This window comes from Erpetoichthys calabaricus, chromosome 5 (genome assembly GCF_900747795.2).
Source record: "Erpetoichthys calabaricus chromosome 5, fErpCal1.3, whole genome shotgun sequence".
Taxonomy (NCBI): domain Eukaryota; kingdom Metazoa; phylum Chordata; class Cladistia; order Polypteriformes; family Polypteridae; genus Erpetoichthys; species Erpetoichthys calabaricus.
Window position 1 is genome coordinate 182,081,313 of NC_041398.2, and position 21,774 is coordinate 182,103,086.

At 36.2% G+C, this 21,774-nt stretch overlaps 1 protein-coding gene across 3 annotated transcripts in view; it reads right to left on the bottom strand.

Moving 5' to 3' along the window:
- Window positions 1–647: 647 nt before the first annotated feature.
- The window catches only part of rassf6 (Ras association domain family member 6), a 54,624-nt gene continuing 33,497 nt past the window's right edge, over window positions 648–21,774 (bottom strand). For all 3 annotated transcript variants that reach the window (XM_051928317.1, XM_028802285.2, XM_051928316.1), the window contains 5 exons: window positions 20,916–21,017; window positions 15,975–16,026; window positions 13,945–14,063; window positions 11,189–11,286; window positions 648–954 (listed from right to left, as the gene is read on the bottom strand). In XM_051928317.1, coding sequence (XP_051784277.1) covers window positions 879–954; window positions 11,189–11,286; window positions 13,945–14,063; window positions 15,975–16,026; window positions 20,916–21,017 — 447 coding nt within the window. In that variant the 3' untranslated portion in view covers window positions 648–878. The remainder of the gene's footprint in view (window positions 955–11,188; window positions 11,287–13,944; window positions 14,064–15,974; window positions 16,027–20,915; window positions 21,018–21,774) is intronic.

Sequence of the window (21,774 nt, forward strand, 5' to 3'; positions counted from 1 at the left end):
TATGTAGATATGTATATATATGTATATATGTATATGTATATATATGTTTACATAACCTCTTTAACACACTACTTCTCCGCTGCGAAGCACGGGTATTTTGCTAGTGGAATATATTCATCAACCCATTTCAAACCTGCATCAGCCATTTGGAAAAACTACCCTCAAAATTTAACTACACAGCCACACCCATTCATGCAAATTAAGTACCAATTCACCAGTCAGAGGAGTGACATTCATGGATGTTTGCAGCTTGGAGATTATTTGGGTGGCAATTTGCTAAATGGAATAACCAATCCTAGAACAATTTATCAGTTCTCAATTTGGAGTCATCAATTAACCACATGTTTTGAAAATCAGGGAGCAAATAGGACTACCAGAGAAAAAAATCATTCAGACATTCAAAATCTACACAGCCAATGTCTAAATCAGAATTTAAGATCTAGAACTTAGGATGTGTGAGGCAGTTCCTTACAAATGTAAGAGATGTAGTATCCTATTTTATTTTATTGTAACACAATCAGATAATAGCATCTGCTAATGTATGATGATTTATTGATATCCACATCACCTCAACTGTCTTTAGTACTACAGTTTGTATCTGCTGCACCTCCTTTATAGTAATCTTTTAAATGAAATGGAATAAAAAGATATTACTTGGATATATTTCAATGAAAATTATTTAAATATACAAAATGTAAAAAGTAAAATAACTGTAAAAGTAACCAAAGTGACTTAAATTCTTCTTTCAATTGCTGCCATTATTTAAATAACACAATATATTTTACAATAAGACTGCTACTTTAAAAAACTTTGAAATAGTATATTACAAACAATTGTCACAGAATTATCCATCTTGCTTTTTGATTGCAGACCATCCTTTATACAGTTGTTTCAGTCTTTGAAATAATTTTTAAATGAAGATATTTCCTGATGACTTCCTTTTGCTGAGTATACCTACAAAAAAGGATATTAAATAGTTATTATGCAATATATAGTATGACGTAACACACTCAAGAATGATATACTACACCTTCATAACTTCACATACAACCCCAATTCCAAAGAAGTTGGAACGTTGTGTAAAACGTAAATAAAAACAGAATACAATGATTTGCAAATCCTTTTCAACCTATATTCAATTGAAAACACTACAAAGACAAGATATTGAATGTTCAAACTGATAAACTTTATTGTTGTTTTGCAAATCTTCACTCATTTTGAATTTGATGCCTGCAACACGTTCCAAAAAAGCTGGGACGGGGCATGTTTACCACTGTGTTATATTACCTTTCCTTTTAACAACACTCAATAAGCGTTTGGGAACTGAGGACACTAATTATTGAAGCTGTGTAGGTGGAATTCTTTCCCATTCTTGCTTGATGTACAACTTCAGTTGCTCAACAGTCCAGGGTCTCCGTTGTCGTATTTTGCACTTCATAATGCGCCACACATTTTCAATGGGAGACAGGTCTGGACTGCAGGCAGGCCAGTCTAGTACCCGCACTCTTTTACTATGAAGCCACGCTGTTGTAACACATGCAGAATGTGGCTTCGCATTGTCCTGCTGAAATAAGCAGGGACGTCCCTGAAAAAGACGTCACTTGGATGGCAGCATATGTTGCTCCAAAACCTGTATGTACCTTTCAGCATTAATGCTGCCTTCACAGATGTGCAAGTTACCCATGCCATGGGCACTAACACACCCCCATACCATCACAGATGCTGACTTTTGAACTTTGCGCTGATAACAATCCAGATGGTCCTTTACCTCTTTGGCCCGGAGGACACGACGTCCATGATTTCCAAAAACAATTTGAAATGTGGACTTGTCAGACCACAGCACACCTTTCCACTTTGCGTCAGTCCATCTCAGATGACCTTGGGCCCAGTGAAGCCGGCGGCATTTCTGGGTGTTGTTGATATATGGCTTTCGCTTTGGATGGTAGAGTTTTAACTTGCACTTGTAGATGTAGCAATGAACTGTGTTAACTGACAATGGTTTTCTGAAGTATTCCTGAGCCCACATGGTAATATCCTTTACAGAATGATGTCAGTTTTTAATGCAGTGCCGCCTGAGGGATCGAAGGTCACAGGCATCCAGTGTTGCTATTCGGCCTTGCTGCTTACGTGCAGAGATTTCTCCAGATTCTCTGAATCTTTTGATGATATTATGGACAGTAGATAATGAAATCCCTAGATTCCTTGCAATTGTACATTGAGAAACGTTGTTCTTAAACTGCTGGACTATTTGTTCACGCAGTTGTTCACAAAGTGGTGAACCTCGCCCCATTCTTGCTTGTGAACGACTGAGCCTTTTGGGGATGCTCCTTTTATACCCAATCATGACAAACACCTGTTTCCAATTAACCTGTTCACCTGTGGAATGTTCAAAACAGGTGTTTTTTGAACATTCCCCAACTTTCCCAGTCTTTTGCTGCCCCTGTCCCAGCTTTTTTGAAACGTCTTGCAGGCATCAAATTCAAAATGAGTGAAGATTTGCAAAACAACAATAAAGTTTATCAGTTTGAACATTCAATATCTTGTCTTCATACTGTATTCAATTGAATATAGGTTGAAAAGGATTTGCAAATCATTGTATTCTGTTTTTATTTATGTTTTACACAACGTCCCAACTTCATTGGAATTGAGGTTGTACATAGAAGTATAATTTTATCATTTTTTTGGGTTTAAAAAAGTTTCACTTTTATAGAAGAGGCATTCAAGGACCATAGTTGCCATATTGACAGTTTCATGCCCAGTTAGACTATTCTTAAATCTGTTTTGCGTGAAAAAATGACTTAGGTGTGACACTTCATTTTGAGATATTTTTCTTTAATATTTGTGTGATTTTGATAAAGACTAAATATCTATTTGCATTTCCGTGTCCCTTTATCCTATGAAATTGCCTCTTTTTTCTTTCCTTAGAAATGTCAGTGAAATGACACACAGCCCCTTTCTTGTAAGTTTACAACCTGCCAGTTGTCTTTGAGATAATACCAGGGTAAAAAGCTGTAGCACAGTTAGTAAGTAATCCTTTCTTATTTGAATGCTATATTTATCTGTATCATAAAATGCTAAAGTCTGTATGTCCAGTTCCTCAGAGCAATCAGACTGGCCAGATTCAATGTGGCAGCTATGTCAAATGCAGATGAGATAAGAAGTGCCGGGGAAGGGAGGCTGACTCATAGGGGGATACCAAAGAAAGGGGTAGGAGACACGTTGAGAGTCACCTTGACACATTGGAGTTGTCTGTGAGAATACATATGATGTTTTTACAATGGGTAATGAGGGCCCTGTCTATAATTTGGGGTAGCCAAAAAACAGAAAGGAGATGAGCAAGGCATTTAAAATGAAAGATTCTGAGGAGTAGGCCTTATGGGAACATGATAGAGAGAGGAAGTTCCGGCCAACACAGGATGAAACACACAAGGATACTGAAGAAAGGCACACATAAGTGTAAGAGATATCAAATATTAAGTATTTTTAAATTTATTCGATCACTTGCCATCATCATGTACTGTAATGTAGCTAGTTATAAATAAAACATAAAACTATAGCAATATGTTTTTAAAATTATTGTTCCTTTGAGAGGGCGGCACGGTGGCGCAGTGGTAGTGGGTTCGCTTCCCGGGTCCTCCCTGCGTGGAGTTTGCATGTTCTCCCCGTGTCTGCGTGGGTTTCCTCCGGGCTCTCCGGTTTCCTCCCACAGTCCAAAGACATGCAGGTTAGGTGGATTGGTGATTCTAAATTGGCCCTAGTGTGTGCTTGGTGTGTGGGTGTGTTTGTGTGTATCCTGCGGTGGGTTGGCACCCTGCCTTGTGCCCTGTGTTGGCTGGGATTGGCTCCGGCAGTCCCCCGTGACCCTGTGTTCGGATTCAGCGGGTTGGAAAATGGATGGATGGATGTTCCTTTGAGAACAAAATGTGTTGCATTTCAGCGCAATGTTTGCAGTTATTACTTTGGTTTAGCGATATCACATATATCTTAGGGAGAAAAGTTAAATGGTATTTCCTTGCTGAAGAAGAGTGAAAATAAGAGACAAAACATTCAGTAAAACACCTGATGAAGCTAATACAGCTGACATGTTGAGTCTCTAACCTTCTTTCCTCTTGAGGGTAGAAATAATCTTTAACTGTATTTCCTTTGCAGATATATGCTGACACAGACCTTCACTAAATTTCTGTTATGTTGTTTCACCTGAATGAAAAGGAAGGAAAATGCAATAGATACAACCAAATAGGAAATGGCATCAAAAATTGGTCACTAATTAAGAAAATTGTTAGAATGAAAACCTGCAGCCACAGCAGTACTTCAGGACTGGAGTTGGAGAGCCCTGATCTTGAGATCATAGTGGAAACTTACTCAAATATATTTCTGAAATATGGTATAAAAAGTATAAAACGTTCTTATCACAATAGTTGAAATTGTATCTATAATTGTACCTCCTGGTCTACAAGAATTTTAAATAATTACATTTATTTATTTATTTCCAAAAGAATGGAATCAAGGCTGTGTAGTTTTCAATTGCAGGTTTCCAAGGGTGTTATGGAATTACTAAAGAAGAATTCATTGGCTTCTTTATTGCCATGAAAAGTATTTGCCCCTTTAGTGAGTCCTTCTTTTACTGCAAATCTTTGAGAATGACTGTTGTCAGGTCTTCAAGCAAAATCTAATATTAGATTAAAAAGGGCACTTAAGGAAACCAATACATCTTTTATTTAAGTATCTTACTGCATGAATACAGTATTTAAATATCAAGTGGCACGGTGTGAAAATGTTATTGGCCCCATGTAGGGGAAAATATATTTAAAAATGCCTGTCTGTTTGATTGCTGTAGGACATCCTGACTTCATTTGTGCTAGCATGTTTAAATTAAAAGATGAGGTCATAAATAACATTTAACATTTGTATTTTGTTCTCTGACAAAGTTTACATATAAGAAATCTTATTTTATGAACCAAATATTTACTTCAGACTTTTAATGATTAACTATTTTGGGACCTTTGAATGGTATTTAATGGCAGAGGAGTATTACTAGCATATACCATTTATGTATATGCTGATTGGTATAACTGAAATTCTTCCTAGCTATTATATGTAGATGAACCTAACTGGTAAAGGAATCTGTTCTGTTAAATTTCTTCGGTCTGCCATGTTGCATTGAACAAGAGCACATGGGGCTCCATCAGTTGCTGTAAAACAATAATGTCCGTTATTGAGTTAATTTGTAACAATGACTCAAGACTTTTCTTAATATACTGAATATTTTTAGCAACAGCCCATTGGTCTAAATAATAGTTGGCACCCACCTTTAGCTGCTCAGAGTATAACCAGACATTCCCTTAAATTCAATATGAGTCCTATGAAAGAATTTTAGCCCACTCTTTCTTGCAGAAATGCTTTAACTAAGAACCACTGATTGCTTTTCAAGCATCAGCTGTTCATTTCTGTCCCTGTTGCTGAATCTGCATTTGTTTTCGGTCTTAACTTTGACTAGACCAGTCCGAAAATTTTAAAGTGATATCTTTTCAGGCATTTTAATATGGACTTGAGTCTGTGTTTTGACTAGCTGCATGACCTAACTATACTTCAGCTTCACCCCACAAACAGGCGGCCAAAAAGTTTCTAATTTTCTGATACAGAGTCTAATTTATGGTTCCTTCAACTATGACACACTGGCTCTACCATCATGGTGTTCACTGTTGGCATGATATTTTAACTGTGAAATGTGTTATTTGCTTTTATGCTGGAGAAAATGAGACCCATGTCAACCAGAAAGTTTCCTTTTTGCCTAAAATGTCTATAAAACTTTCTTTCTAAACACTTGGGATCATACAGCTGTGTCCTGGAAAATGAGCAAAAGCAAAAACCTCACAATATGAAGAAAAAGAAAAGGATGACATGGCTTCTGATTGATAACTGTGCTGCTCACAACATGCTTCTACATTTAGATAATGTTCACGTTGAATTCCTCCCACCCAATTGCACAGCAATGCTTCAGGCATTGGATTTGGGCACATTCACACCCTGAAAGTGTATTATTGCAAGGAAATGCTGAGAAAAATTCTCATCAACATAACTTGTAGACAGGAGGAGACTAAAATTAATGCGAAAGAAGCTATTGAAATTATTGCAAATGCCTGGACACAAGTGTAAGAAAGCACGATAGTGACAAATACAGAATCTCATTACTATGAAATGTTCATTACAACAAAATATTTTTTAGGTCCCTGGCAGTTTTCTGTAATGGAATTTTGCCTGTATATATTGAGCAGGGTTGGCCATAATGAAGCCTCCCTGTGTTCAGTCACCTAACTATGATTACCCTTTAGTTGGGTTTATCTAATAATCACTTTTTTTACACAATGTTCATTTGTTAAATTAAATAAGCTTTAAAAAAAGTGTTCAAGTAAAGATCTGAAATCATTCAGTGTTAAAGGATTGCAATAATGGAGGAAATCAAGAAGGGGCAAAGACATTTACATAACAGTCTATATGTGCTTTAAATAGCATTTGCTTGGTTTCTTAATACAGATTACCATAATTTTTTTATTTCTCTTCTTTTTAGCAACCTTTATAACATTAAAAATATGGCTTTATTTTTCATAATTAAAAAGCTCTTGCAGACATTTGTTTAAGCTACAGTTGCTTTTATATTTTAACATTTCAGTAAGTTATTCTGTGCATGTGTCATATTTTGACGTATTTGTTTCTCCCTGCAGTCAACAGCTGCTCAAACACAAGCAAACATGCGTGAAATTCATATTTTGAATAAGCAAACACACACAGGCATGCACATAAATCAATACCTTGAAAATACCATTTGTTTTTAAATTTGATGAAGAAGGATGTAGGTGCTGAAAAGGGCAATGCAGAGTAAACAAAGCATAGGGAAGGACAGCATGGGAACTGCAAATATGATCTTTCAAAAAAGTCTTGTACTGTAGGCAATTTAAAAAATTTATGACTGTGGATGTGTGGATAAGTGTGTTCTGTATGTTCCATTGTTGGTGTTTGTCTGGCAAATGGCACTGCTAGGATATGCTTCAGTAGCCTTTGCCTTTTAATTTGGATTCAGTGAGTTAGAAGATGTGTGGATGGATAAATGTTACTTTCTTGTCTTCACAATGAACACTGATTGGTAAAGGACTGTGATTAACCAGCTGTTTTCATTTTAACACATCAAGTAATTCTGTATTTCTCAACCTGTGGGACATGACAGTCTTTTTCTTCTTTTGGCTGTTCCCATTAGGGGTTGCCACAGTAAATCATCTTCTTCCATATCTTTCTGTCCTCTGCATCTTGTTCTGTTACACCCATCACCTGCATGTCCACTCTCACCACATCCATAAACCTTCTCTTAGGCCTTCCTCTTTTCCTTTTCCCTGGCAGCTCTATCCTTAGCATCCTTCTCCCAATATACTCAGCATCTCTCTTCTGCACATGTCCTAACCAATGCAATCTCACCTCTCTGACTTTGTCTCCCAACTGTCCAACCTGAGCTGACCCTCTAATGTACTCATTTCTAATCCTGTCCATCCTCGTCACACCCAATGCAAATCTTAGCATCTATAACTCTGCCACATCCAGCTCTGTCTCCTGTTTTCTGGTCAGTGCCACCGTCTCCAACCCATATAACATAGCTGGTTTTACTACGATCCTGTAGACCTTCCCTTTTACTCTTGCTGATATCCGTCTGTCACAAATCACTCCTGACACTCTTCTCCACCCATTCCACCCTGCCTGCACTCTCTTTTTCACCTCTTTTCTACAATCCCCATTACTCTGTACTGTTGTTCCCAAGTATTTAAACTCATCCACCTTCACCAACTCTACTCCTTGCATCCTCACCATTCCACTGACCTCCCTCTCATTTACACACATTTATTCTGTCTTGTTCCTACTGACCTTCATTGCTCTCCTCTCTAGAGCATATCTCCACCTCTCCAGGGTCTCCTCAACCTGCTCCCTACTATCACTACAGATCACAATGTCATCAGCAAACATCATAGTCCACAGGGACTCCTGTCTAATCCCGTCTGTCAACCTCTCCATCACCACTGCAAATAAGAAAGGGCTCAGAGCCGATCCCTGATGTAATCCCACCTCCACCTCGTATGCATCTATCACTCCCACCGCAGACCTCACCACAGTCACACTTCCCTCATACATATCCTGTACAACTCTTACATACATGTGAATTTCCCCCTGGGATCAATAAAGTATCTATCTATCTATCTATCTATCTATCTATCTATCTATCTATCTATCTATCTATCTATCTATCTATCTATCTATCTATCTATCTATCTATCTATCTATCTATCTATCTATCTATCTATCTATCTATCTATCTATCTATCTATCTATCTACATACTTCTCTGCCAGTCCCGACTTCCTCATACAATACCACAACTCCTCTTGAGGCACCCTGTCATATGCTTTTTCCAGGTCCACAAAGATGCAATGCAACTCCTTCTGACCTTCTCTATACCTCTCCATCAACACACTCAGAGCAAACATCGTATCTGTGGTGATCCTTCTTGGCATGAAACCATACTGCTGCTCACTAATCATCACCTCACTTCTTAACCTAGCTTCCCCTACTCTTTACCATAACCTCATGCTGTGGCTCATCAATGTTATCCCCCTGTAGTTACTACAGTCCTGCACATCCCCCTTATTCTTAAATATCAGCACCAGTACACTTCCTCTCCACTCCTCAGGAACCTCTCACTTTCCAAGATTCCATTAATCAATCTGGTTAAAAACTCCATTGCCATCTCTCCTAAACACTTCCATGCTTCCACAGGTATGTCATCTGGACCAACGCCTTTTCCATTCTGCATCCTCTTCATAGCTGTCCTTACTTCCTCCTTGCTAATCCATTGCACTTCCTGATTCACTATCTCCACATCATCCAACTTCTTCTCTCTCTCATTCTCTTCATTCATAATGAGGTCTCCAGGACTCTAAATATATCCAAATCTTCTGATGTGATATCAACTACTGTTAAATTCTACTCCGTACTTCTAAAATTTGTATTTTTATACTGTATTGAGGATTTGTTCTGTTCTGTGTATTGTATTGTATTGACCCCCTTCTTTTGACACCCACTGCATGCCCAGCCTACCTGGAAAGGGGTCTCTCTTTGAACTGCCTTTCCCAAGGTTTCTTCCATTTTTCCCTACTAGGTTTTTTTTGGGAGTTTTTCCTTGTCTTCTTAGAGAGTCAAGGCTGGGGGGCTGTCAAGAGGCAGGGCCTATTAAAGCCCATTGCAGCACTTCTTGTGTGATTTTGGGGTATACAAAAATAAATTGTATTGTATTGTATAAGCCTCTTAAAGTACTCTTTCCATCTGCTCAACACATTGTCCTCGCTTGTGAGTACGTTTCCATCTTTATCCTTTATTACTTTAACCTGCTGCACATCTTTCCCAGATCGGTCCCTCTGTCTAGCCAATCAGTACAGGTCCTTTTCTCCCTCCTTAGTGTCCAACCTCTCATACAACTCATCATATGCCTTTTCTTTAGCCTTTGCCACCTCTCTCTTCACCTTGTGCTTTATCTCCTTGTACTCTTGTCTACTTTCTGCATCTCTCTGACTATCCCACTTCTTCTTTGCCATCCTCTTCCTCTGTATACTCTCCTGTACTTCCCTATTCCACAACCAGGTTTCCTTTTCCTCCTTCCTCTGTCCAGATGTCATGCCAAGCACCCTTTTTGCTGTCACCCTTACTACATCTGCTGTAGTTTCCCAACTGCCTGGTAATTCTTCACTGCCACCCAGTGCCTGTCTCACCTCCTCCCTAAACTCAACCTTGCAGTCTTCCTTTTCCAACTTCCACCATTTGCTCCTTGCCTCTGCCTTCACTCTCTTCCTCTTCTTGATCTCCAACGTCATCCTATAGATCACCATCCTATGCTGCTTAACTACACTTTCCCCTCCGTCCTTATTTATTTATTTATTTTTGCCTTTATGACAGTTACTGTGGTAAAGGCAAAAAAAAAAAAAAATGACAGAGAATCTTTGCAAAAACAGAAGTATCCAGTAGGTGGCAGCAGATCACAATAAAGTATAAAACAGCTGCAACATCAGTTAATCACAATACTTCAGATAATTAGGGGCGATGCATGCCAAGCTTAACACTTGCATTGAAAACATGTTTACTACATGTACTGGTGATTTAGCTTTCAGTATTTACACATTTAGCATGGAGACATTATTGTGGTATTTAGTGGAAATAATTGTGGATGTTAGTAAACTGCATTATTTCCTTAAACATTTCTCTTAATGGAAGTTATGACAGACACAAAATGAGGTAAAAAATGAAAAAGATGACTAGTTAATATATACAGTATTTTATATATACATTTTTTTATAAATGGTCATTATTGTTGTGTATATATATCTCAAAATATAAAAAAGGTTGGTATTAAGATAAAATCTGCTTTGGCTTGGCAACCTGATACCATAGTAACCCATTATCGATAGTTTTAACACCTTAATAATGCCTTTTCTCACATATTTAACTAGAACAAACTGGTTTTTTGCAAACCCGTTCTAATTTATTGGTGAATCTTCCTTTAAAATTGTAGTTTAAAGGCAACAAATACTGAGTGACTTCTCTTAGTGAATTAGAAATATAAGTAACACTCTCCATTTCTTTTTCTTACTTATATACTTCTGATATGTTTATTAATTCATTTTCTAATACCAGCTTATGTCCACACTCAAAACGCATTTAACTGTAGCTCTCTATTCAGCAGCCAAGTGGGAAGTTCAAAGCCGCATGATCAAAAAGCTAGAAACGCATTTCCAGAGCAGGCTAATCATATGTCAAAACAGGTGTAGTACAGCACATCTAAAAGGCACTTAAGACTGCCAATTTCATATTTTCTACATTTACAAATGAATTTTCAAACTATTCTTAAGAGTTCAAAAACTCTTATTTTTGCTTCTCCTTGTTTAAGTTTCTCCCAAAGTTTAAAAACAAATGATCATTCTGTCCTCTATTGTATTCATTCAAGCATCAATTCAGCGAGTGTGCCAGTATTTACTGAATAATGTTTTTAAGGGCTGTGAAAAAAGATTAATTCATTTCTGGATCATTTCACATTGTCTTTGTCATTTTCTGTGAATTTAGATTAGGAAATGTAAGCTCTGTGTTTAATATATTTCTCTTACTTGTTGTAAACCTTCTGAATCTCTTTAGTTTCTTCCTCTTTTAGCTTTTGAAGAAATTCCTCTAAAAATGGAAAGTCAAACCTAAGGTACTGGGCCACCTGAAAAAATGTACAGTAAGAAAAAAGTATTAATTACGTTTTTGAATGAAACACAAGAAATTAATTCCAGATGCTATATTGGTAAAGATAATCTGTTAATAAAGGTAAATAAATATGTCATAAAACTGAATGTATAAAATATTTCTAAAAATTTCCAGTGCATCTTTTAATAAATATTCTTTTAAAAAAAGGTTTGAATGCTGTTAATTAAAAAGAGGCATGATACTGCGCTATAGGTCATTGTTCAGAATACCTGCAAAAATTTAGAAAGAAGGGTTCGGAGTCAGTTTAAAGGCAGACATCATATGTTCCATTGGCAGAAGTAACTGGTTAATAAATGAGTTAATGGTTCCAACACTGCAGCCCTTCAGGATCTGAGTTTGATAACATTGCCCTAGATGCTACCTATGTTACTATAGAAGCACAATGGCAATAGCAACATAAAAAGAAAAAGAAAGTGGAATCATGTTTGAAAAAATGTAAAGACTGCTATGCCCCACCTCACCAACAGTCACCTTCAAAAAGCCCTAGATAGCTCCCATCCTCATATTATTGCAAAGCCTAAAGACCCACGATTAACTACTAGCAAAAGTTTACCATTTACAAAAAATCATGTATCTAGAGTCTAGACATCTCTATCGAGACCTCTCTTTTAGGTTTTGTTGATGTAAAGAGTGAAATGAAAACAAAGCAGGTCATGTGATGGTTAACTACACTGAAGCTCCGCCCTTCTTTCTACCCTTTCTCTCTTATTTTGTTGCAGTTAATTCCTCAGGTGTGCTTCTAATTATGGTGGCTAACTGAGGTTGTGAGGAAAGCTCTGTTCAAGCTCTTTGTCTTCACTGAGGCATTGAGTGTTTCCACATTCTGAATTAAATAACAGAAGTTGTAATAGGTTATAAAAATGGGTCTTTGAGCAAACAAGGCAAAATAAGTATTAGAAAATTGCTGATTATCGGAATAAATATTGTCAGTTACGGATTCTTTGCAAGGAAAAGTCCAATGAAGTTGAAGTTAAGAATTAAAAAACAATTATTACTAATTTTTCAAATCTTCAAAAGCTGTAATATTTAGCACAGATGCACATCTTTATTTCCGTAGTAAGAGTGTTTCTTAACATATCTGAAACCGAACGATACAGTATTAGGACAGATTGTTTCTTTAAACTAAAGTGTTTTCATCATGCATCAAACATATAATAGTAACCCACTTGTAGAGTTAATGGCTGCAATACCATGCCATAGGAAACTGCTTTCACAAAGGAGAAATACCCACCTGCCAGTAACAGTCTCTTTCTTTCACTGTCTCCCCCTTTGTGTCTAAAATTGGCAATTGTAACCCTGCCGGTCCTGTTTGTCAAGTATAAAAATCTGTGATCATCTGGCTAAGCAATTCAAGAGCTGGGAGACTTTTACCACTGTTAACTATAATGTTGCTGACAATATACTGATGGGGAGCTTTGTCATATGCATAAAATAATCTTCACTTTTTCCTTCTTTTTTTCTTTTAATGCCTTTTCACTATTAATATCCACAGCTTATTTGTATTATTTGAATTGCCATAAAGCATAATTATAACAAGTAGAAGACTTGCCAGTATACGTTATCATGGCATGTTTTGAGGTCCTGTGTGATAAGTCCATTTTGCCTCATTAATACAGTAATAATATTCGATAACTTTTTTTGTCATTTCACCTCAATCCCAAAGTATTGAAGAAAGCAGGATTTTCAGTACAGTCAGATATCAATCAATAATGATGATGATGATTAGAACCAAATGTCAGATAAAAAATATAACTGTAGTGTTCCCAACTATCATTTAATAAAAATATACACTTTGAAGAATCGGTCTGTACTATAAAATTATATCAGATATACTAAAAATTAAATGACGATGCCATACTATATAAACATATTGGTTGTGTTATGTCATTATAAAATAGCTACAGTATATTATAAAGTAGACTGGTATGCTAATGTTGGAAAAAATAAATTAAAACTGATCCTTTTACAGGATGTAAGCAGTTTTTTGATGTATGTATGTAAGTATGCAATTATTTGTTTGTCTAGAAACAGGACTTTTACTAAACCCCTAGTATTTATTTAGCAGCTTAACAAAAACAAAATCCGGCTTTTATTAGAAATGGTCAGCATGCCAGCTGTCACACAGTTTCTGACACTGACTGTCTGCCTGATTTCATTTACACATATATTAATTCTACCATCTTGACCATATCTGTGTCATGAATTCAGAATTATACTGTATGACATTTTGTTGTATTGGATTTACCTACTGTTTATGTAAGCTAAAAACTCCACACACTTTTTCCTTTCTTTGCTACATGTAGTTACCCCGTCTATTATCTCTCATACTTCATGGTATTTTCTCCTTTCTCCTTCTGTATATTTGTCACCTTTTTTTCTGCATGCAAGGTTTGCATCTTTTGTCATTATTATTATTATAATCACTATACCCCTCCTTCTCTTTCAAGGCTAGTGTGAAACAGATTTTATAACTCTTCTTTACAATACTGCTTTACCATTATTCACACTACACATATTCATTACTAATATCAATGATGCTTTCTGCATTCTGGTAAGAGAAAATAAGTTAAAGTTTAAGATTTAAGCAGTGCCAAGAAAAAAAAAATATACATACATCAGTGCTGATTTCTTGTTCATCTGTATCCATTAAGTACATTTTATTAATAGTCCCTGATGGCCCATTGAGTAACCTTTCCCACAAAGGATAATCAAATTTCTTTATCTTTCTACGTTCTGTAAGTGACAAAATGTCAGGAGAAAGTATTACTAGGAAAAAATAATGTTACATGCTCATTTATTATCAAGAAACACAGTAGCATACTGTAAGTAAAAATATCATGATACCACAACTGCTGAAGGCCTGTGCGTTGGAGCTGGGGAGTCCTCTACAGCGTATCTTCAACCTGAGCCTGGAACAGGGGAGAGTCCCGAGGCTTTGGAAAGCATCTTGAATCACCCCAGTCCCAAAGGTATCACGTCCTGGTGAGCTGAATGACTTCAGGCTTGTCGTCCTGACGTCACATGTGATGAAGACCATGGAGCGGCTTCTTCTTCACCACCTGAGGCCACAGGTCCGCCACGCCCTCGACCCTCTGAAGTTTGCATACCAGGAGAAAGTGGGAGCGGAGGATGCCATCATCTATATGCTACACCGATCCCTCTCCCACTTGGACAGAGGCAGTGGTGCAGTAAGAATTATGTTTCTGGACTTCTCTAGTACCTTCAACACTATCCACCCTCTGCTCTTCAGGGACAACCTGACAGAGATGGGAGTAGATTCATACCTGGTGGCATGGATCGTGGACTATCTTACAGACAGACCTCAGTATATGCGTCTCGGGAACTGCAGGTCTGACATTGTGGTCAGCAGCACAGCAGCGCCTCAGGGGACTATACTTTCTCTGGTCCTGATCAGCCTATATACATTGGAGTTCCAATACAATTCGGAGTCCTGCCACGTGCAAAAGTTCGCTGACGACACTGCTATTATGGGCTGCATCAGGAGTGGTCAGGAGGAGGTGTATAGGAACCTAATCAAGAACTTTGTTAAATGGTGCGACTCAAACCACCTACAACTGAACACCAGCAAAACCAAGGAGCTAGTGGTGGATTTAAGGAGGCCCAGGCCCCTCATGGACCCCATAATCATCAGAGGTAACTGTGTGCAGAGGGTGCAGACCAATAAATACCTGGGAGTGCAGCTGGATGATAAATTGGACTGGACTGCCAATACTGATGCTCTGTGCAAGAAAGGACAGAGCCGACTATACTTTCTTAGGCTGGCATCCTTCATCATCTGCAATAAGATGCTGCAGATGTTCTATCAGTTGTGGTGAGTGCCCTCTTCTATGCAGTGGTGTGCTGGGGAGGCAGCATAAAGAAGAGGGACGCCTCACGCCTGGACAAACTGGCGAGGAAGGCAGGCTCTATTGTAGGCATGGAGCTGGACAGTTTGACATCTGTGGCAGAGCGATGGGGGCTGAGCAGGCTCCTGTCAGTCATGGAGAATCCACTGCATCCAGTGAACAGTATCATCTCCAGACATAGGAGCAGCTTCAGTAACAGACTGCTGTCACTGTCCTGCTCCACTGACCGAATGAGGAGATCATTCCTCCCCCACACTATGCAACTCTTCAATTCCACCCGGGGGAGTAAACGTTAACATTATTCAAAGTTACTGCCTGTTATACCTGCATTTTTATCACTCTTTCATTTAATATTGGTTTTTATCAATATGCTGTAGCTGGAGTATGTGAATTTCCCCTTGGGGATTAATAAAGTATCTATCTATCTATCTATCTATCTATCTATCTATCTATCTATCTATCTATCTATCTATCTATCTATCTATCTATCTATCTATCTATCTATCTATCTATCTATCTATCTATCTATCTATTATTAAATTTTAATCAATGGTTGTTTTCTGATTATGCTTCTTATTGTACTTAAATGCAATAACCAAATATGTATGTAAAGGAATTATGTACCTTTAAGCACTTTTTTAAAAAGCATTAAACTGCTTGATGCTCTTATTACAATTTACCAAACAAAAAGCAGTAATTTTAAAGAAAATAATTAAGATGAAATCTGTATAGGCTATAATTTTAAAGAGATGGATGTGCTGTTACTACTGATACTTACCACCGCTTGCATGAATACAGTACAGTGCAAATTCAATTGGATCATTTTCAACCTGCAAAGCATAAAAGAGATCATTTTTTTAAAGTGAGTTTATACTGTACTACTATATGCTATCAAACAGATGTAATATGCATTTAATTTGCTAATGAATTTGCATAATGGAAATGTACGTGTGTTCTGTGTATTATTGAGTTCTTAAATTCTTAATTTAAGATTAGTCTGAGTAAGAATATAGTATTTAATTTAGTTCTGCATGTCATCTTAGATTTTAACATTCCTCTTTAATTGCACCATATCAGTTCACTTATTTAAGACGTACAAACAGTGGTTATAGGGTTTAGGGTTTTCAATCTCACGTTTAATAATTACATTTAATTAACTAAACAAGATCTTACAAATTTGTTACATTTTCATATAAAACTTTCCAGAAATTATTATTATAATAAATATTCTGACTAATATATTTATATTTTCCAGTCAACTCCAATTTATATGATCTTTCTTAAAAAATGTGGTATAGTTATAAGCTATATGCTCTATTTATAGTACGAAAGCCACAGATAAAAAAAGAAAACAGAAATATAAGGCAGAAGTAGATATCGTATTACGTTACCTACAGTCCAATTACCGGGTTTTGACTACATATACTTTAAAATTAGCAAAGAAATAACAACAAGCTAGACCCACTTAACCAGCTATGTATAAGAAATCCTGCATTACGAACTCCCTATATACAGTACACTGCTTTTGGCACTTATTACTAGTAACTGATCTGAACAGAGTACAGATTCAGTAGCTCAGTGCTTAGAATATGGTGCTGTGAAGGAAATATTTGAAGGCTGTGATTTTACTGTAAATTGCACCCTCAGAAGAAAATTTTACACTGTATATTTAATAAGTATTTTATACTTGGCATTAAAAATATAGGTCTGCTGCTGGTTCAAAACAAAGATGAAGGAACAAGAAAAAATGTTAACAAATTCTGTTTGTATAAGCATAATTATTGTCTGTTTTTTTTTCTTTGTTTGTTTGTTTTTGATTGATTTTAGCTTTCTGTTAAGTCTGTTGCACCTTCCCATACATTGTAATATCTGTCCCCACACATCCATTATTGTAATCTCAAATCTTTGTACACTGGCCTGCTCAATTTTCCGAGGGTAAAGTAAAACAGAACTGGTGAGATGGATGGTCCTTTGCTTTTATGCACCTAAAATTTGGGATCCTTTATTGAGAGAGATATGTGACTTTATAACTGTAAACTGCTTAAAAACATGTTTTTAATGTGCTCTTTTAATGATCGATACCGAAGTGTTATGTATTGCAAAATATTATAACTGTTGCATATTTTAAGCAGTGTGTTTGTTCGATGTGACGAGTATAACTTTTTCAAAGAATACAACTATTAGACAGTACTAAATGTTGATTTATTTTTTCCAGTTACTAATAATTGTTTGTTTTCTCTGTACTGTGATGGTACTCTGCACTATTGCCAACTGGTCAAAGTACTCTACGGCCTTTTTTTGATGGTAGAAAGGTTTGAACAATACTACTGCTGATTCCTATATCCTCATTTATTTTAGGACTTTTTATACATAACTAATATTGAACCACTTCATCACATTGGAATGGCCAAATTGATGGTCTTTTGTCTTTGGGATCTGTAGAGGTTTATTTTCTCTAGATAGAGATTTTGTTTCCTCTTGTCTCATCCCTTCTGAGCATGGCATTTGTTATCAAATCGATTCTTCCATTTCACCTCTTGTATCAGTTTACTTTTTCTGTTACTGTTTGTAAATCAATTTAGGCTATGCTTATGTATAAAAATGTGCTATATAAATATTGGTGTTAATGTTTTTACTGAAACTTTCAGAAACATTCATAGTGCTAATATATTTGCACCCTTGGAATATATTGGCTTAGATACAATCATACACTAATAGGGGTGTCGAACTCCAGTCCTGGTGGGCCGCAGTGGCTGCAGGTTTTCATTCTAACCATCTTCTTCATTAATGACCAGTTTCTGATGCTAATTCACTTCTTTTGCTTCAGTGCTAATTCACTTGACTCAGGCCTCTTAAGTTGTCTCTTTTTCCTTAATTAGTAGCCAAACAATAACGAGACACAAAACGAGCTGCCACAAAACCAGCTTACCTGTGCCCACCACACAATATGTGAAAATAAAGAAAGGTGAAGGTCTCAGTAAGGCCGATTTCTCAGGTCACCAAAACATTTAAAAAAATCATAAAAACATCAGTTTTGTAAATGTCTGCAGTGGCAGAATGAAAGCAGCAACAAGCCATGGAATTAAATAACGAGGTTAATTAACAGCAAGAATTGGCTTCTCATTAAGAAACTGGCTGGAGTTTGAAGCCCCAATTTACGTAGCTGGTCATCTGCTGGCTTGTTTCACGTCTCATTTCTGTTTAACTGTCATTTTATGAAGAAAAGAATCAATTCATTGGACTGAATCCTTAAAAACAGGGCTATTAAAATGAAGGGAAAAGGAGTTAATTAGCAGTGAAAACTGATTAGGAAAAGGGTTAGAATGAAAACCTGCAGCTCAACACCCCTGCACTAAAATATTTTCCAACTACATGGCTGGCTTTTATATACATTGAAAATGTTTTATCTCTCCAGTTGTAATACAGCCACAGCAAGTACCTTAAAATTATTAAAACTTTTAAAACAATCAACCCTTAGACATTTCTTTTCAAAGACAGCTTTAAATAAATATACTTTTCTTCATTATGTGTGACACATAGTCATAAGAATTATGATACAAGTGAGTCGTCCCTTAGCTGGTTTCACTGCATTTTCTTACTTGATCATGTGATCATACTTGATCATACTTGATCATTATCTGTATGCAAATATTCCAAAATCTTAAAATATCCAAATTCTGGTCCCATGCATTTCAGATTAGAGATACTCAACCTCTACTAGTCCTTTTAAAAAACATTACAAATGCTTTGAGCATGGGAAAGAAATGATAAAAATAGCATATATTATTATTATTATTATTATTATTATTACTGTTAACCATAAACATAGACAGTTTCCAGCTGCCTGGGTGAAAATCAACGTGTTCCCTGGTGAAATGCTGAGGTGAGCATTATAAATGAGATATGACAGTTTAGACACAAAGAGAGTGAGAGTGACAGAAAACAGGTGACCACATTGTGCCTTTCCATAGCCTGCAAACCTCAGACACATTTTATTTCTATTGTGGTATCATGAGTAAACAAATCTTTATGTTGTTAGTACCCAGTTAGGAACTTGACGGTGAGACCATCCCTAGAGTAATTTCTTTACATTTAGACTTTGTGATTGTGGCAGTTGTGTTACAAGTAACTGACTTAGTTTCCTAGATAAAACATCCAATTTTAGGGCAGCATTTGATATGTTAATGTCACATTCTGAGGTCCTATTTAGAGGCAACAAGATATGAGAACATCTGTCATACTTACCAGCTAACTTCAACATCCTGTGGCTGACTAAAACTGAAAGTTCATTAAATAATATGTTGGATACGTTAATTTTGTATTAACATGTAACAGCGATCTTCACAAACAAACTCAAAACTTGTCTCACACTGTTTTGATTGAAACTTGATGAACCAAAATCTGATTACAGCTTTAGTCAGTCAGTTGACTTGAATAGGAATGAGGGACTGTATGTTTAATCAAAAGTGAATAGAAAACCATATTTAAATTTAATAACCAAGACTATATTAGATTACACCAATGAGAAAAACAGAAAACTAAATTAATTAACCAGATCAAGTAAAAACAATCCAGTATCTTTTTAATGCATGTACCAGACAATTTAAGAATCCCAATAAACCCTAATCCATTAGCAGTTGTATTAGAAGTGACTGATTAATGAAATATCTATTTTTTAACTTACACAACACTGCTAGCATATCATCTCATCTTGCTCATTTGGAAGAATCCCAATTTACCTACCATAGTGCAAGAGGAAAAGAATCTATGGTGGTCAGGATGAACCATTCCATGATCAAGGTGACTGCCATAAAACTACTGTTAGAGGCATTTTAAACTGGGGAAGTTCAATTATAAATACTTAATGATGGTTCCCTCCTAAGCAGAAATTAAAGGTTGCTATTCAAATAACTCACAATCCTAAAAGTCATCCCCAAATTTATGGGTGATTTAGAATAAAATATATCTGGCAAGATAAAGATGGGAAATATATATATATAGAGTAAATATACACAAAGAGAAAATGAACTGATAAGTTGCTGACTGTCTGCTTAGTGGAGTTGGGTACATACTAATCAGACAGAGCTTATGCTGTTTTGTTGTTCCTACTTCCTTAATACTTCATTAAATGGGAATATTATATGGGTCTGGGGTGATACCAGTAGAACTGTGAATAAAGATATTGTCCGTTATATGTAAGTGGGGTTATTTTTACTCTTTCTTCAATATGTAGTTGATTAATTCAGATTTGAAGAAATGTGTAAGATTTTTTAGAATGGTTAAAATAATACAATGGACAACATGAACATAACTTAATGGTTAGGATTCCTGGTTTTCACCCAGGGGGCCCGGGTTCGACTCCCAGTAGGGGAACGACATGATTTATGGTGGAGTGGTGGCTCTGAGGCTAAGGATCTGTGCTGGTATCCCGAAGGTTGCCGGTTTGAATCCCCATCACTGCCAAAAAGAGATCCTAATCTGCTGGGCCCTTGAGCAAGACCCTTAACCTGTAATTGCTCCAGGGGCGCTGTACAATGGCTGACCCTGCGCTCTGACCCCAAGGGGTATGTGAAAACTAACAAATTCCTAATACAAGAAATTGTACTGCTAATATTCTTGACAACCAATTTATAAAGTAAAACTGTAGTCTACTGGTATATTCCTCTGTCTGCTACAGTCATTAATGAAGTATTAGTGATAAGAAATATTAAAAATGTACCTTATATTTTTGAAGAAGCAGGGCTATAACCTCATGTGTTGTCATGTTGCTGTTGACTCTTACATTGGTCACACATCCAAATGTCGGAATAAAAATAGATGTCTTAAAAAAAGGAAAGGAAAAATAAAAAATACAGTATAACTATTGAAATAACTGTTCACTTAAACTATAAAATTACTTAAATTTGAATGTACTTAAATCAAAAAATCAATTTTAATATGTTATATATTTGTATACTTTACCATTGTAATATAATATTTATTTTTACAGTGTTATACCATTCTAGGAAATTTCTCATTCCAGAGTGCTGGGCTAATACTACCATGATGTGTTGAAAGCAATTTTGATTCTACTTTTTTTCACCTTAAACTACTCATTCATTATCCATTGATACCTTTCTATGGTTAACACAGTATCTCTTTCAAATTTTATGTTCTAGTTCAATAAGTATTCAGTTACTTAGCAAGATATACATAAAAAAGTGTCCACTAACTGCATTTTATTCTGACAGCTTTACTCCACATAGCAGGTTTGTATAAGAAAATGTATATATTCTACAAGCAAAAATACAAGAAATACATGACTATTAATGCATTTCTTAAAAAAAAACATTTATAGTATTAAAGGTTTATGAAATATAAATTTGCCTATACTGCTTAATTATAAATTCATTCTAAAAAGCAGTTTTTTTATTATTAAGTAGAATAACTTTTTATGCTTCTTAATGCAGCCAATATTATAATTTTTCAAACTGGAAGGATGCAATTTATGAATCAAATAGCAAAACAGAAAGCAAATGAATATCCTTTTCTTTTTTTCTGATACAGATGGAGCTTCTTCATGTAAACTATATAAGAAT